The following is a 16,756-nucleotide window of genomic DNA, read 5'->3' as shown; positions in this document are numbered from 1 at the left end:
TCTGAGGCCTCAAAAGTTCTCTTCCAACCCCACCAATCTCTTTCTTTCCTTCCTTCCCTCTTCTTTCCTTTCTTTCCCTCTTTCCTTTCTTTTCTCCCTCTCTTTCACTCTACTCAAAAATCCCAAATTTAATGATAGGAAAATGCTGGTCTATTTTTCAAAGAAAAAGCAATTGAGTTTGAGTAAAGAAATTTTTAAAAATTTAAAAGGTGACATTCTGCAACTGCCACAGAGATTCAGTGTGTGGAAACTTGGTGAAAAACAGGACATTACATGGCCTCAAAGTTTCTCCCTATAAATTATTTATTAATTACAAAAGGAAGGTTAACAACATATCCAAGTCATCAAAGTCAACTTCACCAATAATGTGACAAATGTTATCATGTGTCCTGTAATGAAAGGCACTTAGGACACCATAACAGTCCTGCCTAAAATGCATAACCTAAATCTAATAAATAGGTAACAGAGAACTACAAAAAAAAAAAATGGACTGTACTCTTTAAAAACATGCCAGTGCCATAAGAGACCAAGGAAAGGCAAAGGACTGACTCAGAATAAAGGAGACTAAAGAGACATGGCAGCTGAAAGTGTGCTGTGGAATTGGATACTAGGCCAGAAAAACAACTTGCTATAGAAGGCACTGTTGAGACAAATGGCAAAATGTGTCTATGGAATAGATTAGTATTGCAGCACTGTTAAATTTCCTGATTTTTATAACTACACAGTGGCTATATAAAGGAATGTCCTTGTTCTTACAAAATACATGCTCAAGTATTTAGGGAGTAAAAACTCCAGATGCCTGCATTTTCCTCTCAATTCAGAACAATGGAACAGAAGAGAGAGCCCAGAAATAGAGCCACATAAATATAGTCAACTGATCTTTGACAAAGGAGCAAAGGCAACACAATAGAGAAAAGATAGTTTCTCAGTAAATGGTACTGAACAATTGGACATCCACATGAAAAAGAAATCTAGACAGTGGCATTATAAACATGTCCAAACCTACAGAATGTACATCATAAAGACTAAACCCAAATGTTCACTCTGAATGATAATGATGTGTTAGTGTAGGTTCATCAGCTATTACCTGTGTACCACTCTGGTGGGGATGGTGATGGGGGCGGCTGTGCACGTGAGGGAGCTGGGAGGTCAGGTATGGGAACTCTCTGTGCATTCCACTCAATTTTGCTGTGAACCTAAAACTGCTCTAAAAAATAAAACCTATTTTTTAAAAAAAATGGCAAGTATCTGATAGACAATCTAATTGTAAAACATGAGACCAAAGATAAAAACAGAAAATATCAACTTCCAGGCATGAGACATAATTTCTATAGACTCTGAAAAGGGTTGATTAACCTTAAGTGTATTAATATAAACCATTCCAGTCCCTAAGAAAAATCTGGTACTTCATTGAAAGCCTTAACATTTATGAGATATTGCCACCGAAAATACTATGACATCCTAAAATGAGGGCGAACACTATAAACAAAGTTAACATAAACAAAACTGCAAGCTCTACTTCTATGTGTTGACACAAGTTTGGCAATTTATACCATGTATTAGTAAAACTAATTCCGGAGAACTTGTAAAGCCTGGGACTCCAATATTTGCTTAGTTTTCAAAAAGTATGAAGCAGCCCAAAAAAAGCAAGGTCGAAAGGCCTAAGTTATAAAGCGTGATGCACTATCCCGGAAAGAAAAGGAAGCTCAATAAAACTTAGAAGTAATCAATGCATTTCACACAGACCTGTGGTAACAAAAAGAATACCTAAATAGTAGGCAGTTTTATAAAATCATAAGGTTAATCAAAGGTTATTCAAATCTATGTTCTGAAAATGTGGTTTGATGCCCTTTTTGTTAAAAAAGAGGTAAGTATGATGGAAAGAGTCTTAGGAACAAACTGGCTAACAATTAGCTCTTATGGGAAAGCAGGGCATAAAAACAATTGTTCCAAGGGAAAGGAATTCATCTGCAAGCAGGGCATATGCTCTTTACACCTGATACTGGTTGGGTGGGTGTTTTAAGAATTTTTTAAACTTGCTACATTAAAATCCAACAGCTATTAATCACCATTCACTTAGGGTAGTTGGAATAATTCAAGCATTTGTATTGGCAATTTTTCTAAAAATTCAGTCATTTTAACATCTTTACTTACAATCAAAAGTAAAAAGCAATAGTCATTTCTGGCATACTTAACGTCGACTGGGGAGGCCACGGTAAATGCTGAAGAAGCAGGATATCCTCAAAAACCCCTACACAGCTCAACAAGCAACCAGATTAGAGTTCTTTATAAGCAACAAATAGATAAAAAAATATAACAAGCTTTACTTTCAAAATAGCATTTTCAAATAAATGTTCGCTTTTCATTATTAAATGGTAGTGAACAAAGTATGAAAAGCACCAGTGTTCGAAATGATACTTAAAAACGATAAATGTCTTACGTAAGAAAAATAATACTGTTTTAGCACTCTCTTGACATACAGTCACAAAAGCTTAAACTAGATACGAAGCAAAAAGTTATTAGCTTTTAGAGAAGTAAACGGCATATCGCATGGGCGGCTTTAAGAACGGGCGTGATGGGTGGAGGGAAGTCGCTAGAAGCGGTGGAAAGAGCACTGACCAGAGACGCCCCCGGAGACCTGGCTTCTGGCCTGCACAGCCCCGCGTGAACCAGGAGGTCTGGGGAAAGCCACTGGGCCCCAGTTTCCTGGTCTGTGTTCATGGAACAGGTCTGTCTAGATCACGGGAGTGGATTTATTCCAAGGAAAAGGCAAAACCCAGTTTCTTACAAGCACCAAATTTTGCCTGGAACAAACACACCCAAGACTGACAAACACAACAAACCACAGGAATTATTTTTCAAATGTATAAATAGTTAACCCTTGAACAACATGTTTGAACCGCACAGGTCCACTTATACTTGGATTTTTTTCAATAAATACCTGTATTAATTTTGATCCTCAGATGAAGAGGGCTGACTGTATACGTTGGTCTACACCATTTTAAACAGGGGACTTGAGTGTCCTTGGATTCTGGTATCGGCAGGGGATCCTGGAACCAATCCCCAACAGATATCAAAAGAAACTTAAGTTTTAGAGGAGTCAAAAGTAACACACAAATTTTCGACTGCTGGGGGGGCCCTAACCCCCACTTTGTTCAAGGTCAACTGTAGATGCTATTAATATGAATGAAAAAGAAATTCATAGTAACTGTTGGTCATGCATCTTTTAAACAAAAGGGCACTAAAGATATAACCACCACAAGTGCTAACAGGAAAACGAAATGTACTGATACTAAAAAGGGGTCTCGCACCGTACTGTTACCACCGCGTTCACCCGCTCAGGGTGAGGGCCAGCCTGTAAAAATGTCAGGGGCAGAAGCATTCTACTCCACCAAGTGAAGGAGTAGCATGTAAGCTCAGGAATTCTGGAGCAGAGTGCAGGCAGAGGCAGGTACCACTGCAGGGTCACTGAGAGCTACAGAAGTCACATGAAACCAGCGAAGATTACAGAAGACCAGGGTGCGCTGGCAGTGCTAAACGGCAGGCCCACCACTCCGTAGAGGCAGGCTTTCATATCAATGCAAACTTCACGTTTTCTCATCTGCAAAATTAAATAAATATCACAGCTTGCCGTGGAAATCAATGGGTCAAAAGAGCAGCAGGTTGCCTGGGCACAAGTTAAATGCTCAAGGTTAGTTTACCTCTTAACAAACAGCTAGCTGATTTGAGGTTTTAAATGACCCACCAGTTCTCAATCTTCATTTTTAACTTTTTTTCCAACATTTAAAAATCTACTGATTTTTAATCCATGGTTGAACACTACTCTCTCCAGAAAACTGCACATACCTATAATACTTTGCAAGCAATTTCAGGAAGTTCACAGCCCCTCTTAAACTCAGAGATCACCTAGGGGCCCATGGACCTCAGAGTAAGATTGTCTAGAAAACTAATAAATTATCTAAAGCCTGAGGTTTGCATAACAGGAGTCTATGTGATAACAGGTAATGCTTAATGAATGCTTATTCTATGCTTAATAACATGCTAAGCAATTTAAGGAATTACTTCATTAATCTTTGCAACTACCGTCTGAGGTAGATGGTAATATTATACCCATTTTCTTTCTAAGTGAGAAAACCAAGGGTTAGAAAGGTTAATTAACATGTCCCGAGTTAAACAGAAACATGTCAAGAGAAAAAATATGTTCTATAGAAGATAATGCACCAAAAACAAAACTGATGGTTAAAAAAAAAATGATTGAAATAAAGCAGCTCAACCCACTGTTACAGTACTGTCTTATACATGGTGGTCACCTGGCAGAGGTCTTAAATGCACGAAAAGACATGACTAAAAATAAAAATGCTAAATAACTAAATCCCCTAACTAGCTCTCCGAGTGAGGAAGAGGCTAGGTGTAGCCAGTAAGAACTCCAGGGCTGCAACCCTGACAGTAGAAACAATGTGCATTTCAAGTCTCTTTAAACGGCTACACCTTTTCTGCTTTGCACAGTGTCTCCGTGGCACCATTTAAACCACCTTACAGTGGATTGGTGTGGGTGGGGGGTCATCGCTGAGTCGTCCATGGACGATCTGGGCGATGTTTTCCTTGCCATCTCACCTCCCTCACTACCCCCAAACCACCGATAAACAGCACGTCTGTGAGAAAACATCCAAGCTAACAGATTCTCAGTAACAAGGAAAAATGCTGCCTTCATAACACGAACAGTTCAAAAATGAACGAATAAGCTAAAAATTTATAAAATTAAATCTTATAAGTTAATGCCATCATTACTGTAGAAACAGAGATCACATATACCTGAATATGCAAAGAAAGCTAAATTATGATGCAATCAATGCTATCCTATAAAAACTAAATTAACAAAAATACTCTATTAGGGAAGACATCTGGTGTATCATGGCAAGAAACGTTAATGATATTGTCTGCAACCCTGTAATCAATTTTTTCTCCCAGCAGCTCTCTCATTACACTGTATTAGATCTGTGTGCCTGCAGAATTTATGAGAGCTCCACACATGGGGGGAAGCTTTGCCAACTGGATCCTATTCAAACCCAGCTCAAATGACTTTGGCAGCATGAAGCGTTGTTAAAGAACAATCAATACAGTTAGCTTTATGCAGCATCATGTTGACTGAAAGGAAATTTATCAGCTTATTACAGAATCTTCTCAAACCTCCATATGATGGTATCTCAGTACATAACCAATCATAAACTTATTTAAATCCTCAGTGAGTGCTCGCTTCAGCAGCACATATACTAAAATTAAATCCTCAGTGAGCACAATACTTTTCCTGCTAAAAAATTAAATACTGGTCATCGCGAATGCTGACAGAAAAAGCTTACTAAAAATCGATGTTATTGTGGGGAAATTTTTAAATCTATTCAGCAAATCCTGGTTAGTGAATATTGTGGTAAATGAAACAGTCTAGCAATAATATCCATACTGATTAGAGAACAAAGTAAAAAAATATCAGCCTGAAAGACAAAAACCATTTCTTAGATACATAAGGAAACGATGTATCTAAGGCGGAAGCTTTTGAGATAGGAAGTCAAGTTGGGACTCTGCTAATTTGTCCCTTAAAATGTCAATCTCTCTCTCCAGGGATTAAAATTAGACTTTTATCTGCTACATTGGGTTTTATCTTCCGCTTTGAATTCTAGGGCTTTCATAACATGAACTTTTTTTTTCCGGTCTAATTCTTGATAACTTACATGAAATTGTTTGACGATAATTCCTGATTTTGTTACAATAATTAATATCCCGTATCTATTGTCTTGGTCCGCTCCGTTTTATACATGGACGACAGCCTTAGCCACCCAATTGGAACTTTCACGGTCTTTCCCCACTCCATACTTTCCAGTGAAGCTTAAGTAGTGATTTGCAGGGAATAAAAAAGCCTACAAAGGCTCTCTTCTGCCTATCACAGAAAATCATGCCTTTTCTAACCTTTAAGATCCTTCACGATCTGGCCCCATTTTATACCCCATCTCTGCCTCCCAAGACTCACTAACCTGTGCTCTTCATGGACGTCCTGAGGTCATCTTCTCACAACTGTCAGCTTCACCAGGCTCACTGCCTATGCTGCTTATAGGAACAGGCTGACATGTACACCTGGAGGGGTCGGTCCTCCGCTCTGCCTGTCCGCATGTTACTGATGTATCAAAAACATACCCAGCTCCTCAAAAGCTACCTACCTGCACGAAACTTTCCAAGTGCTATAGCCCATCTGGAGCACTCTTTTTTTTATCTCAAGATTATTACAGTCTACACTGCAAGTGAACAATTCATAATATGTTGCCAGTACCTTATAGTGTGCATCCGCATCTGTGATGGCTATTTTGTGTTAGTTCCTAGCTGAGTATGAGCATGAGCCCCACAGTCAGATTACATACGAGAGGAAGACAGGTCTTAAACTTCTTTAGTGATTAACAGCAGTTGATCAGAATAATAAACACCTGTCTTTCAGAAAACTTTACCATTAAATCCTCACAAAAGAAGGAAAAGGAAGACTGCTTTTAGAAAGGGCGAGATATATGACAAAACAGCCCTCATGAATCACTAACAGCAGGTCCTGTGTTCTAAGGGATACCGCACTAAAGACATTTCATCTTGCTGTGTCTCACACGCATCCCACATTACCACAGGTAACAGAGGAATCACCAGGGTACAGCTGAGAGCACTAAATCTATACCCCAATCCACGGCTTTCAAAGTGTTTTATTCTATATCTGGCACTGCAGAAAAGCCCAGCTACTTCTAAACAATACTCTACATCACCTGAGAGGACAGCACCCAAAATAGTTTATATTCATGGGCCGTGACGCCCAATGGTCCTGGGGATATGCGCATTCCATACTTGGTCTCAAACTTACCCCCATTTTTCCCCATTTCAGTTGCCAACATCCATACTCGCTGCTGATTGCCAGCTCCTGCTCCTTGCAGCAGCCCAGCATGCTCTCTGCTGGTGCCAAAATACCCTATACCACCAAACCCCACTAACTTCTGGAACTGTCCTAGAGGGGTAAGGCAAGTCCCGTATTTTGCTTCCTCTGTGCATGTACTTGTTACTCCTTTAAAAACACATACAATACAGCACATTTTTAAAGGGGCTCTGGGGAGGGAGGTAATATTCCTATTTTATACCCTATGGGATATAAAATATTGACAGCTTTTAAAAACGGGATTCTCCTTACCCCTACAGGCCCTCTCCCGGCTTCAGAAAGATGCTGTGGTGGCTGTGACGCCACCGGCAGAGAGCATGCTGGGGGGTCACACAAAGCAGGAGTTGGAGATCTGCAACAGGCCTGGGAGTTGTGGACCTAAAAAAGAAAAGAGTTTTAAGTTAACGTGCCCATTGTCCCCTCACACCCTGGTTACTGGGGGCACTCAGCACACAAGCAAGTGTCTGCACAGATCCTTTAGCAGATGGTCTCTGAAATATCAGAGGAATGATCTGCTCCACCACTGAAGTTAAACCTTCTGCACTACTCAAAGTTGTTTCCTTAGCTCGGCATGAACAAACATACGACCCTTCTGGCTTTATACTTTAATCTGGATCTTGTCATAAAGCAGTATGGTGTGTGCCCCTCAAAATAACCAAGTTAAGATGACACGGTGCCAAAGCACAGTGACAGTGGCATGCTTTTGCTTATTAAAAACAAAATTTCAGTAGTGTCAGATAAACACAACTGTAAAATGAACCACAAGTGGACAAACTGAGCTTTCAGAAGAGTTTCTAATGAGTGAGGCTGGAGTTGTAAGACACATACTTAATAAGGAAATATTCAAGGCATTAGGGGTGTCAAAGAAAGATCCTACCATCTTCTCAAAGTCCTAGTTTAATTCTGTAAAGGTAAAGACAAGGTAAAAGACAAAGGAATTAATACCAGAGGAAAAAAAGATACCATTCAAATGAGTTTTAATTTTCTCACAAAAGGTAAGTATAACGAACAGGCACAGAGCATAAAGTTTAAGAAAGAAATTACTTCTTTTAGGAGCAAAATCAGTTTGGTATGGATCACTTTTTTTTAAAGAAACTGAGAAAATTTAAAACCAGCAGAAGATGAGAGAGCAACTTCTGAAAGCCAGCACAGTCCTTACAAGTATCAAAAAAGATACCTCAGATAATAGGTTGAATGTTTCCCTTCAAATATTCTAGAGTACATGTTTCCCAAAAAAACTAACCAATTCAATTTCATGAGGTTTTAAATGAAATAAAACTACCACAAAATCCAAATGCTCATATAAGAATCTGTTCTTCAAGTTGTTTAAAAATTACAGATGAGCAAACTTTTTAATATTAAATCATTTTTAGGGAGCCCTGTTACATATAATTCCTTTAGAGAAGCAAAGAATCACTAATTTCTTGTAATCCAAGATTTAATATGCTCCATTAACTACTGATTTTTGTATGTCTCTTTTAAAACAAACAAAAAAGACAAATCCTAAGAAAATAAACTAATATTGGGAACACCTTTATCATGGTTTTCTTTTTCTTTTCTTTCCCCTCAGATCACATGCTGAGCTCTATGCTTTCTGCACAGGCTCGGACTCCCGCTACACCTCAGTGATGGCATATGATCAAATCGAGTGTTAGTAGCCATAACTTTCTCTACCACATACCTCCCTCCTCCCCATACAACACTGCAAATTCCAAAATCAAAGGTTCAATTGTACACTAGAATGTACAGCATACTCAATGTTTTTTACCATAAGCATCAAATAAAAATGAATTTCTGATTAATCTCCTGCACTAGGAATTCAAATAATCAGACCACTCAAATCCTTATTTATTCAAATCAAGGGTTTTAAACAAAAGACACCTAGTAAAGCATTTCTAAGCACCTTAGCATTATTTTAAATATGCGAGAGTTCAAGTAATTATTAAAACATTTTAAGCATTAAAAAAGGCATCATTTTAAAGCATATCACTGTTCTTATTTATGAATCAGAAAACAGTGACACTATCTCAGTTTATCTAATTTTCTTTCAGTTCTTCTAATGAATTTTTCTTGGACTATTCTGAGCTGATTCTTAACACAAACATCCACATACACATACAAATTACAAATTTCCAGTTCTAAGAAACAAAGTTTGAATTATAAGACTTAACCAATATTCTTGCATAGCAGCCTTCTGCAAATATCAAATTGTCTCTAACTTTCTTAAGCTCCTTTTTATCAAAAAAAAAAAAAAAAAAAAAGAAAGAAAGAAATTAGAATACATAGTCTTCTGCATTGAAAAAAATTCACATATAGAGAACAGGTTTAGTAAGTAACATTTTAGAAAAATATTTTGTGGAAATAAATATAATTAAGTAAAACTTTTCCTTAAGAGTCCTAAAGTCTAAATCAATTAGGACAAAATTAATTACCCAACTTCAGAGTAATTGTGAACCATTAAAACTTTAAATCCCACATGGTCTAATATGACTATCAGTCACAAGTGAAAACAGACCGTTGAGAAGCTGAATAAATGGGGCCGATAAGATCCTCTGAGATTATTTATTTCTGAAGTCTCATTTTGATTTTCACTTATGTGAATACCACCCCCTCCATGTATAAGTTGATATTCATGTCATACAAAATGGTTGTGGTGATTCAAAATAACTTTTACTCCATAATTAAGGGGTGAATGTGCAGCAGATATCCAACATCAATCATATCAAACAATATCCAACAAACTCAAAGCTAACTGATTTCATCTTACTCTTGCTCTTAAAGAATTAAATAAAATTATAAACTTCAAATCTGCATGTGAAAAGAACATTTCGCCCTTGAACATATACAGCAGGTTTTCAAGTAACATTGTCTTATTCATCTTCATGTCGTTATGAGACTGTTAAGATGCCTTAGGAATTTGACTCTTGTTTCTATGAATACTATTGTGGTAAAATTGGTTCATTATATGTCACTTCTCTTAAATTCGCAGAACCTATGAATGATGTTGTGAAGACTTACTGCATTTATTACTGCATTTATTCTTGGTGGCTTGCTCCAAACACAGCATGGCGTAAGCCCAATCCCCCACTGTAGTTTATTACAATGCTTACAGACAGCAACTAAGCAACCATGGGCTTTATTTTAAATAAAGAAGGGAGGGGGAAGGTGAGGCCTCCAGAAAAATACTCTAGCAACCAAATCAGTAACATACATCTGTTCTTGGCTCAGAAATCACTGTCTAAGAAGCGTACTGTAGCAATGATGCACTCATTCCTGACAGGTGAGAACAACTAAATTCACGGAAGGGAACACAATCCCTTTTGAAGAACTGTCTCAGCTCTATATCCCATTATCTCTTTAAGAAATGCTTAATTCTTCACTTTACAAACTGAAAACGCTTGATAACAAACTTCAGGGTTTTCCTTTCATTAATCCAACACTATACTCGTGTCACAAAGCTCTAACTGGGTGGTAATGACCTTTTTGCAGGGAACATACCAAGAGAGTAAAGAGAAAAAGGAACTATAGCAAGAAATACTCAATTCTGCAGGCCTAACTTGAAAGACTATGAAAATAAAGAGAAAAACCACCACTGTTTCATACAGAAACAAATCATCATACTGTAAGGCATTTTTCATATCAGCTGGCTTTCTCTGGGATGTTAACATATAGACTAAGTCCTCTTTTATCTTTGCCAAAAGTCAGTAGTATACAAAATTCAAAACACATTATAATAATGCCTAAAAAAGATCTGACTTTGGCTATCCTCAGGTAAACTTCCTGAACAAAATATGAAACTGAGTTTTATTTTAAGAACAGAGTTTTAGAATTTAAGTATATAAAATACTACATACTGTAGGCTAACCAAAATACTACGCAGTTGCAAGCTTAACTAAAGACCAAGAAGCAGATCTCTTTGGCTTGTTTAACGAACAGAAGATTAATTTGTAATTAATGTATGCATTGTATCAAACTACTACAAAAGTTTAACTTTATCCAGTGAAATTTTTCCCACTGAAATGTTACTTCATTCAATATTCAATAAATATTTATTGTGGACCTTGTATGGGCCAGGCAATGTGCTAAGTGCACCGTATACATCAATGAATAAAACAGGTGTGGTGCCTGCCCTCACAAAGCTTAAACCTTGAGCACCAACTAAACACCAGTGTCATGATCACTGTCATTCCATAGCCCAGGCACTGTTGCTATCCACTTTGTAGACTTAATCTTTTAATATAAAAACAACCTACGTGTACAGCTAGTGCTTTATATCCCAACTTCACAGGTAAAGAAAGCGACATTAGGAGGGTTCAGTGTCTTGCCGAAAGTCATAAAAGGTAGCAACTGATGAAACAAACTGATGTCGGTCTCTCAACTCATGCATTCTACCACCTCTCATCTCAGTCCTGGAAAAGCATCTCGCATTCTGAATTAGCTATGCTCAAATTAAAGTGGATTCCCTACCTCATCCTCAAAACAGTTTTAATACAAGATTTATCTAATATTAAAATAAATGCCCATTTCCTGAATGCCCACGCACATTCTGTGCCTAGTGTTAATTGTGGTGCACAATGCATAAATGACAATTAACTCATTGTGTGTGCACATGCATATATGCACAAAGAGTGCATGTTAATCAGTCTCCCACATCTCCCAGCATTATCTATGTAAAAGTCTCTAACAAAAAATAAGAAGATATAATTCCTTATCCTCAATAAGTTTTCATTTTAAAGATGGAAAAGCAGCTTCTTGCTTTTAATCCACTTCTGAGAACCTAAACTTGGTGGAGAGAAGGCGATTTCAATGGCAAACGGAACCTGCGCTGAAGCTAATTTCTCTGCAGCCCAACTTTTGTTGCACTGTGGTGATCAGCTTTTGGGACAGAGTTATGGATACCTAGGGAAAAATTCCAAATGTTCCTCCCCCAGCTGCTCACATTTGGCAATGAAACAAACAGGGATACGGTCCTAACCTTGAATAATTTGGCCCCCACGTTCACAGCAGCAATGGAGACGTGCCTTCTCCAAAGTGACTCACAGAATCCTCAGCTATTCTGCATTTGGTCAGCACTTAGCACCTGTGCTGTGAGGGACTGAGATGGCACAACCGCCCGCTCATCCATGCGGAGCTCTAAACGGTCAGCTGAAAATACCACAACATCCCTAATGACATCTCCCCAACTCTATGGAATCTCTAGACCAGGTATCATTTTAACAACATTCCAAATAAGGACCAAAATACATCAATGGTACTCACTCAAAACAACATGCGTAATAATTACATATCCTACATGAAAATTCATTTCATAAACAGGTGAAGAATGGATAATTATATAACTCTAGGAAAACCAAATCATACTTGTTTCTATTGTATGAACGATCGAAATTCATTAGGAATCCACACAGAATTTCCATGTAGAAAATTAAAGGAATAGCTCCCATCGCTCGTCTGTGAATGAAGAACTTGGTATGAACTACTACTGCTAGAGCCAGACAAGGTACTCCCTGGCGCTACACTGACTGAAAATTAGTAACTCAATGATCCATCATCTTATTAACCATTCTCAGAATCCATGATTATTTCTAGACAGCAAATTAACTATTATGCTTAAGACCTGGATTTCTATAAAAATTAAGTTTTGTTGTTTAGTAAAAGCAAGAAAGAAATTTTTCCTTTGGGACAGAAAGTGAACGGCTTCCTCTACAACAATCCAGTTCTCCAAAGAGGGCTGATATCCAATAATGCCACAGTGTCTGTCCTTAGAACCTACGATCACTGAAGGACAAAGCTGTATCTTATATTCTTCAGTCTCTGTTATGGTGCTGAGCTCAACAAAGAACACAAAGTAGGCTCTCAATAAATGCCTGCCAAAGGCATTGATTACAACTCAAAACATTTTTAATTGCACTCTGCGATACAATGCTCCTTGGTGATACTGAACTCATTCAGAAATAAAATTCTCAAAGCAAACTTAAATCACACGGTGATCTAGAAATGCTATGGGAGTACAGCAGAAGAAAGGGCCAAAGATGTTATATTAGGTTTTTTCAGTTACAATTACTGGAGATTGGCTCTAGCTGGCCTGAGAAGAGGCCTTTACTGAGAGGAAACAACAAGAATAACCAAAGAACCCAACAGGAGGAAGCATCGCGAGAGCTCCAGGAGGAGGGCACTCTCACTCCGCTTTGGCCTATCTCCTGCTCCCCACACAGTCGTCCGGATCCTCTGCTTCCCCTGGCTTCCTGCCCTATCACGTCAGCTTGCCCATGACCTGTTAATGCCTGCCCCAACGCTCTCTGCACTGAGGCAATTCTTGATTCATTCTGTCAGCTTTGCCCGCTCTGCTAACTACTTCAGTCTCTCAGTCAATCTTTTCAAGGCAGCCACGAAGATCACAGATTGCAATCCCACATTACTATTCTTTCAAAGAGCTAAAGACTTTGCCAACTGCTTTATTATTCAGTTCAGAAGCCTAAGGTGCAAAGCTGCCTTATTTAATTGATGATCCCTCTTTCTTCCTGCTTCTAAGAATACACTATCCATAATTCAACCTTACCTCTACTGTTCTCTTGAGCCTCTGCTTTTGATAATTTGTTCCATGGATACTTTTGTCATTGTAGTCAAACAAACCCAGGTCTCTCAGTCTATAAATAAACCCGACCTAATGAACGCTTCTTAAGAGAATGAAGGCTCCCTAAAAGAACACGTAATTCTCTTCCTTGGAAAATGCCACTTCCAAAAACCTCAGTTCTCTCAGGAACTCAACTGCTTTGCACCATCACAGGCCTATGATGTAGGATAGAGAGGTGTTCTCTGTTCTGAGAGTTAAACTCTAAGAAAGCGAAGCCATGGATCTCATTCCCAAAGACAAGGTGACCATATGACCTATCACCCAAACAGGGACATCTCTGAGAATGAAAAGGGACACCGTTAAACAGTTTGCCAGAACGACAGGTATAAACCTGGTCATAGAGGCGGCTATGTTCCATATCATGGGCTCGGATTCTATAGGACATAGACGCACAGCCTTGAAGCCAACCAGGTCCCCACACTAAATCTAAACTAGTTCATGAAACGTTATCTCATACCAAACTACTTAATGAAATGTTAGCGAGGATCCTCAGTTCAATAAACTGGCATTGTGCTAGGGACTGGTCAGAGTTGTCTCCTTATGCCCAGTTCTCAGTTCCTTAGTCTCTGATGTGTTTTAACACTGTACGCTTACTTAACACAGATCATAAAGGGCATTCACCCAGTTCTTTTTACAGTCCCAAAATATACCTTATACCCACAAACTCACCATGGTAAAAGATAAAATACATAATTAAACAACAACATTTCAGTGCTATTGGATTTTTGCTTTCCATTGCTCCACTTGCCATGCATGGTATTTCCTGTGGGCAAAAGCAACTCCAATTTCTTCTTTTTAAAATCTTGCAGAGTAAAAAAGCAAATATCCTTCTGTTCATCTTTTCCCTTTATAGCTTGAGTAAGCTGAAGGAAAAAAAAACTATTATTATTCTCATCTATTAGGTTATCTTTTCATAAGTAGTATTGAGAACCAAGGAAAGAAAATGAGTATCCAGACAATAACAACATTTCTTCCAGAAGCAAATATTTCATCATCTCTGTTATTCTTATACAACTATGAGCATGTGCTGAATCCAAACAAAAACATAAGACATAGCAGGGCGTGAGTCACAAAACGGTATCTAAACACATCGCACCCTACTTCCCACGTTGTTTTTTGCAGACTACTTTAATGCGTTGTACTAGCCCAATACAGACAACAGAAGCTTCAGCTTTTTACTGCTGTTAATACCCTGAGCAATTACTGTAACACAGCAGGAACCTGTGCCCCGAACAGCAGCTATCACATTGTAATCAGCATTTCATAAGCAATGCTGTTCAAACATGAAGGCACCAGCTAACGTGCAAAAATTGTACAAAAGGGGCTTAGATTCTAATAGGTAAAAGAATAATCTTTGCAATTTTATTTCACAGCTGTATCTTTCCCACCGTTGGTAAAAATCACACACAAAGTAACCAGGGAGAGAGCAGAAGCAGCAGCCACAAGCAAAAGAAAACTCTTCAGGAAACAAGGCCGCTGCCCATTTTTTCAGATGTCAACGCAGCATCTGTAAAAAAAAATCTTGGAAGGAAGCATATAATAAACAGCAAAGACCTCTAAAAGTGGTTAAGACTTCATGTTGACATAAAATCTGAATAAAAAGCATTTGATTTATGAAATTAAACTGCAAGGCCATCTTGCAAAACAACCAGGGAAGTTAAAAGCAGTTTACACCAAGAATAAATCTTGGAAGTAAATGGGAAACTTGAATTTCTTTTAAAACAGTAAGCCAGTTATTACTTATGCAATAATTTTTAACACAGAAAAATAGATGACGTGCAATTTTAACTAGTTAAATCAAAATATACTAATTAGATATTTGGGGCCATTAAAATAATAAAAAGAAACAAAGAAGATGCAGAGTTAAAGATCTCTTTAGATTATATTACTTTCCTTTAGACTGAAATATCACATACAGTGTGTCAGAACACAAATATCATCAAAAGTTTGGAAAATAAGGGCTTCATAGGTACTGAGGTAAATATCTCTACAGAGCTAAAGAATTAAGATGTCTCTACTATGTGCAGCCAGTGGTTCACAATCTTCAAGTACAAGGATCCCTCTTTAAAATTTAAATGTTTCAAAAGATACCCAAATAACAGCACTCCAATAATATTTCATTTATTAATTGTTTGAGGAAAATATGTAATAAACAGTGATTCTTAACTGCGTATTATCGGTAAGTAAATTTTTTTAAACCAAAGGAGCATATTAATACATTTGAAAAGTAGTTGTACAGACATGTGTGAGGTATATTTATCTATTTAAAATGGAGAATGTTTATTTGCAGACCTCTGCAAAGTCTCTACAAATATCCAAGGATCCAAAGCCCCAATTGTGGGAACCACTCATCTAAAACCAAGAGATCATAGTGGGCGCAATCAACACTTATGGACTTAGGGAACGTTTTCAGTGAGAAAGTATGGTAGCTATACCATCCCTGAGCCAGACTTCCTTCCCCAACCTCCACCACTGGGAGACCCTAAAAAGGTTCAAGATACACCCCATTCTAAAATATCCAAATAAATTACAGTCACCACTGAAAACTAGTCTCTGACCCGTTTACATTCTTTGTTTTTCAACTCATCAAACGCCAAATGTACTTTTCTTCAGGCTCTTCACAATGGCTAAGAAGAAACAAACTACTTCAGAAACTCAAGGGAATCTCAAATATTGTTGTCAGAACAGCTACTAAAGGAATGAAAACGAAAACTTCATAAACACTGTGTACAGCATGAGCTTTGTAACACAAAGTGTGACAAAACTGAAAAGCTAAAACTGGTGACTGCCTGCCTCGCGTGGGTGCCATCACCACCAGGCAGCTAGCATCAGACGATAACATGGCGATCAGCCAGTGCGGTGGAGAAGCAGTCAAGGGAGACAGCCAGTGGAACTGGGAAAAGAGAAGGTCCAGAGCAGAAGCAACAGCACGTTAAAAGATGCTTACCAGTTTGAAGTCTTGAATGCTACAGATGAAATACGGTGTGTTTGGCCTCCGACTCTCGATATACACACAGTCTTTAAAAGAAAAAGAAATTTTAAAACAATGGCATTTACTTTCAAGGGAACAACGACAGGGCCCGTTAAAGCCACTGCATAAATAAATAAATGACAAAACACATACATTTACAGAAAATTTTTCTCTCAAAGGTGATGTTAAACTACAA

At 38.1% G+C, this 16,756-nt stretch overlaps 1 protein-coding gene across 1 annotated transcript in view; it reads right to left on the bottom strand.

Annotated features, from left to right (window-relative positions):
- Positions 1–16,756, bottom strand: part of RERE (arginine-glutamic acid dipeptide repeats) — a 284,989-nt gene that overhangs the window by 186,520 nt on the left and 81,713 nt on the right. The window contains 2 exon segments of the mRNA XM_039841989.1: positions 7,208–7,333; positions 16,537–16,607. Coding sequence (XP_039697923.1) covers positions 7,208–7,333; positions 16,537–16,607 — 197 coding nt within the window.

This window comes from Pteropus medius, unplaced genomic scaffold, assembly GCF_902729225.1.
Source record: "Pteropus medius unplaced genomic scaffold, Ma_sr-lr_union100, whole genome shotgun sequence".
Classification (NCBI taxonomy): domain Eukaryota; kingdom Metazoa; phylum Chordata; class Mammalia; order Chiroptera; family Pteropodidae; genus Pteropus; species Pteropus medius.
This window is presented reverse-complemented; position numbering and strand designations above follow the sequence as displayed.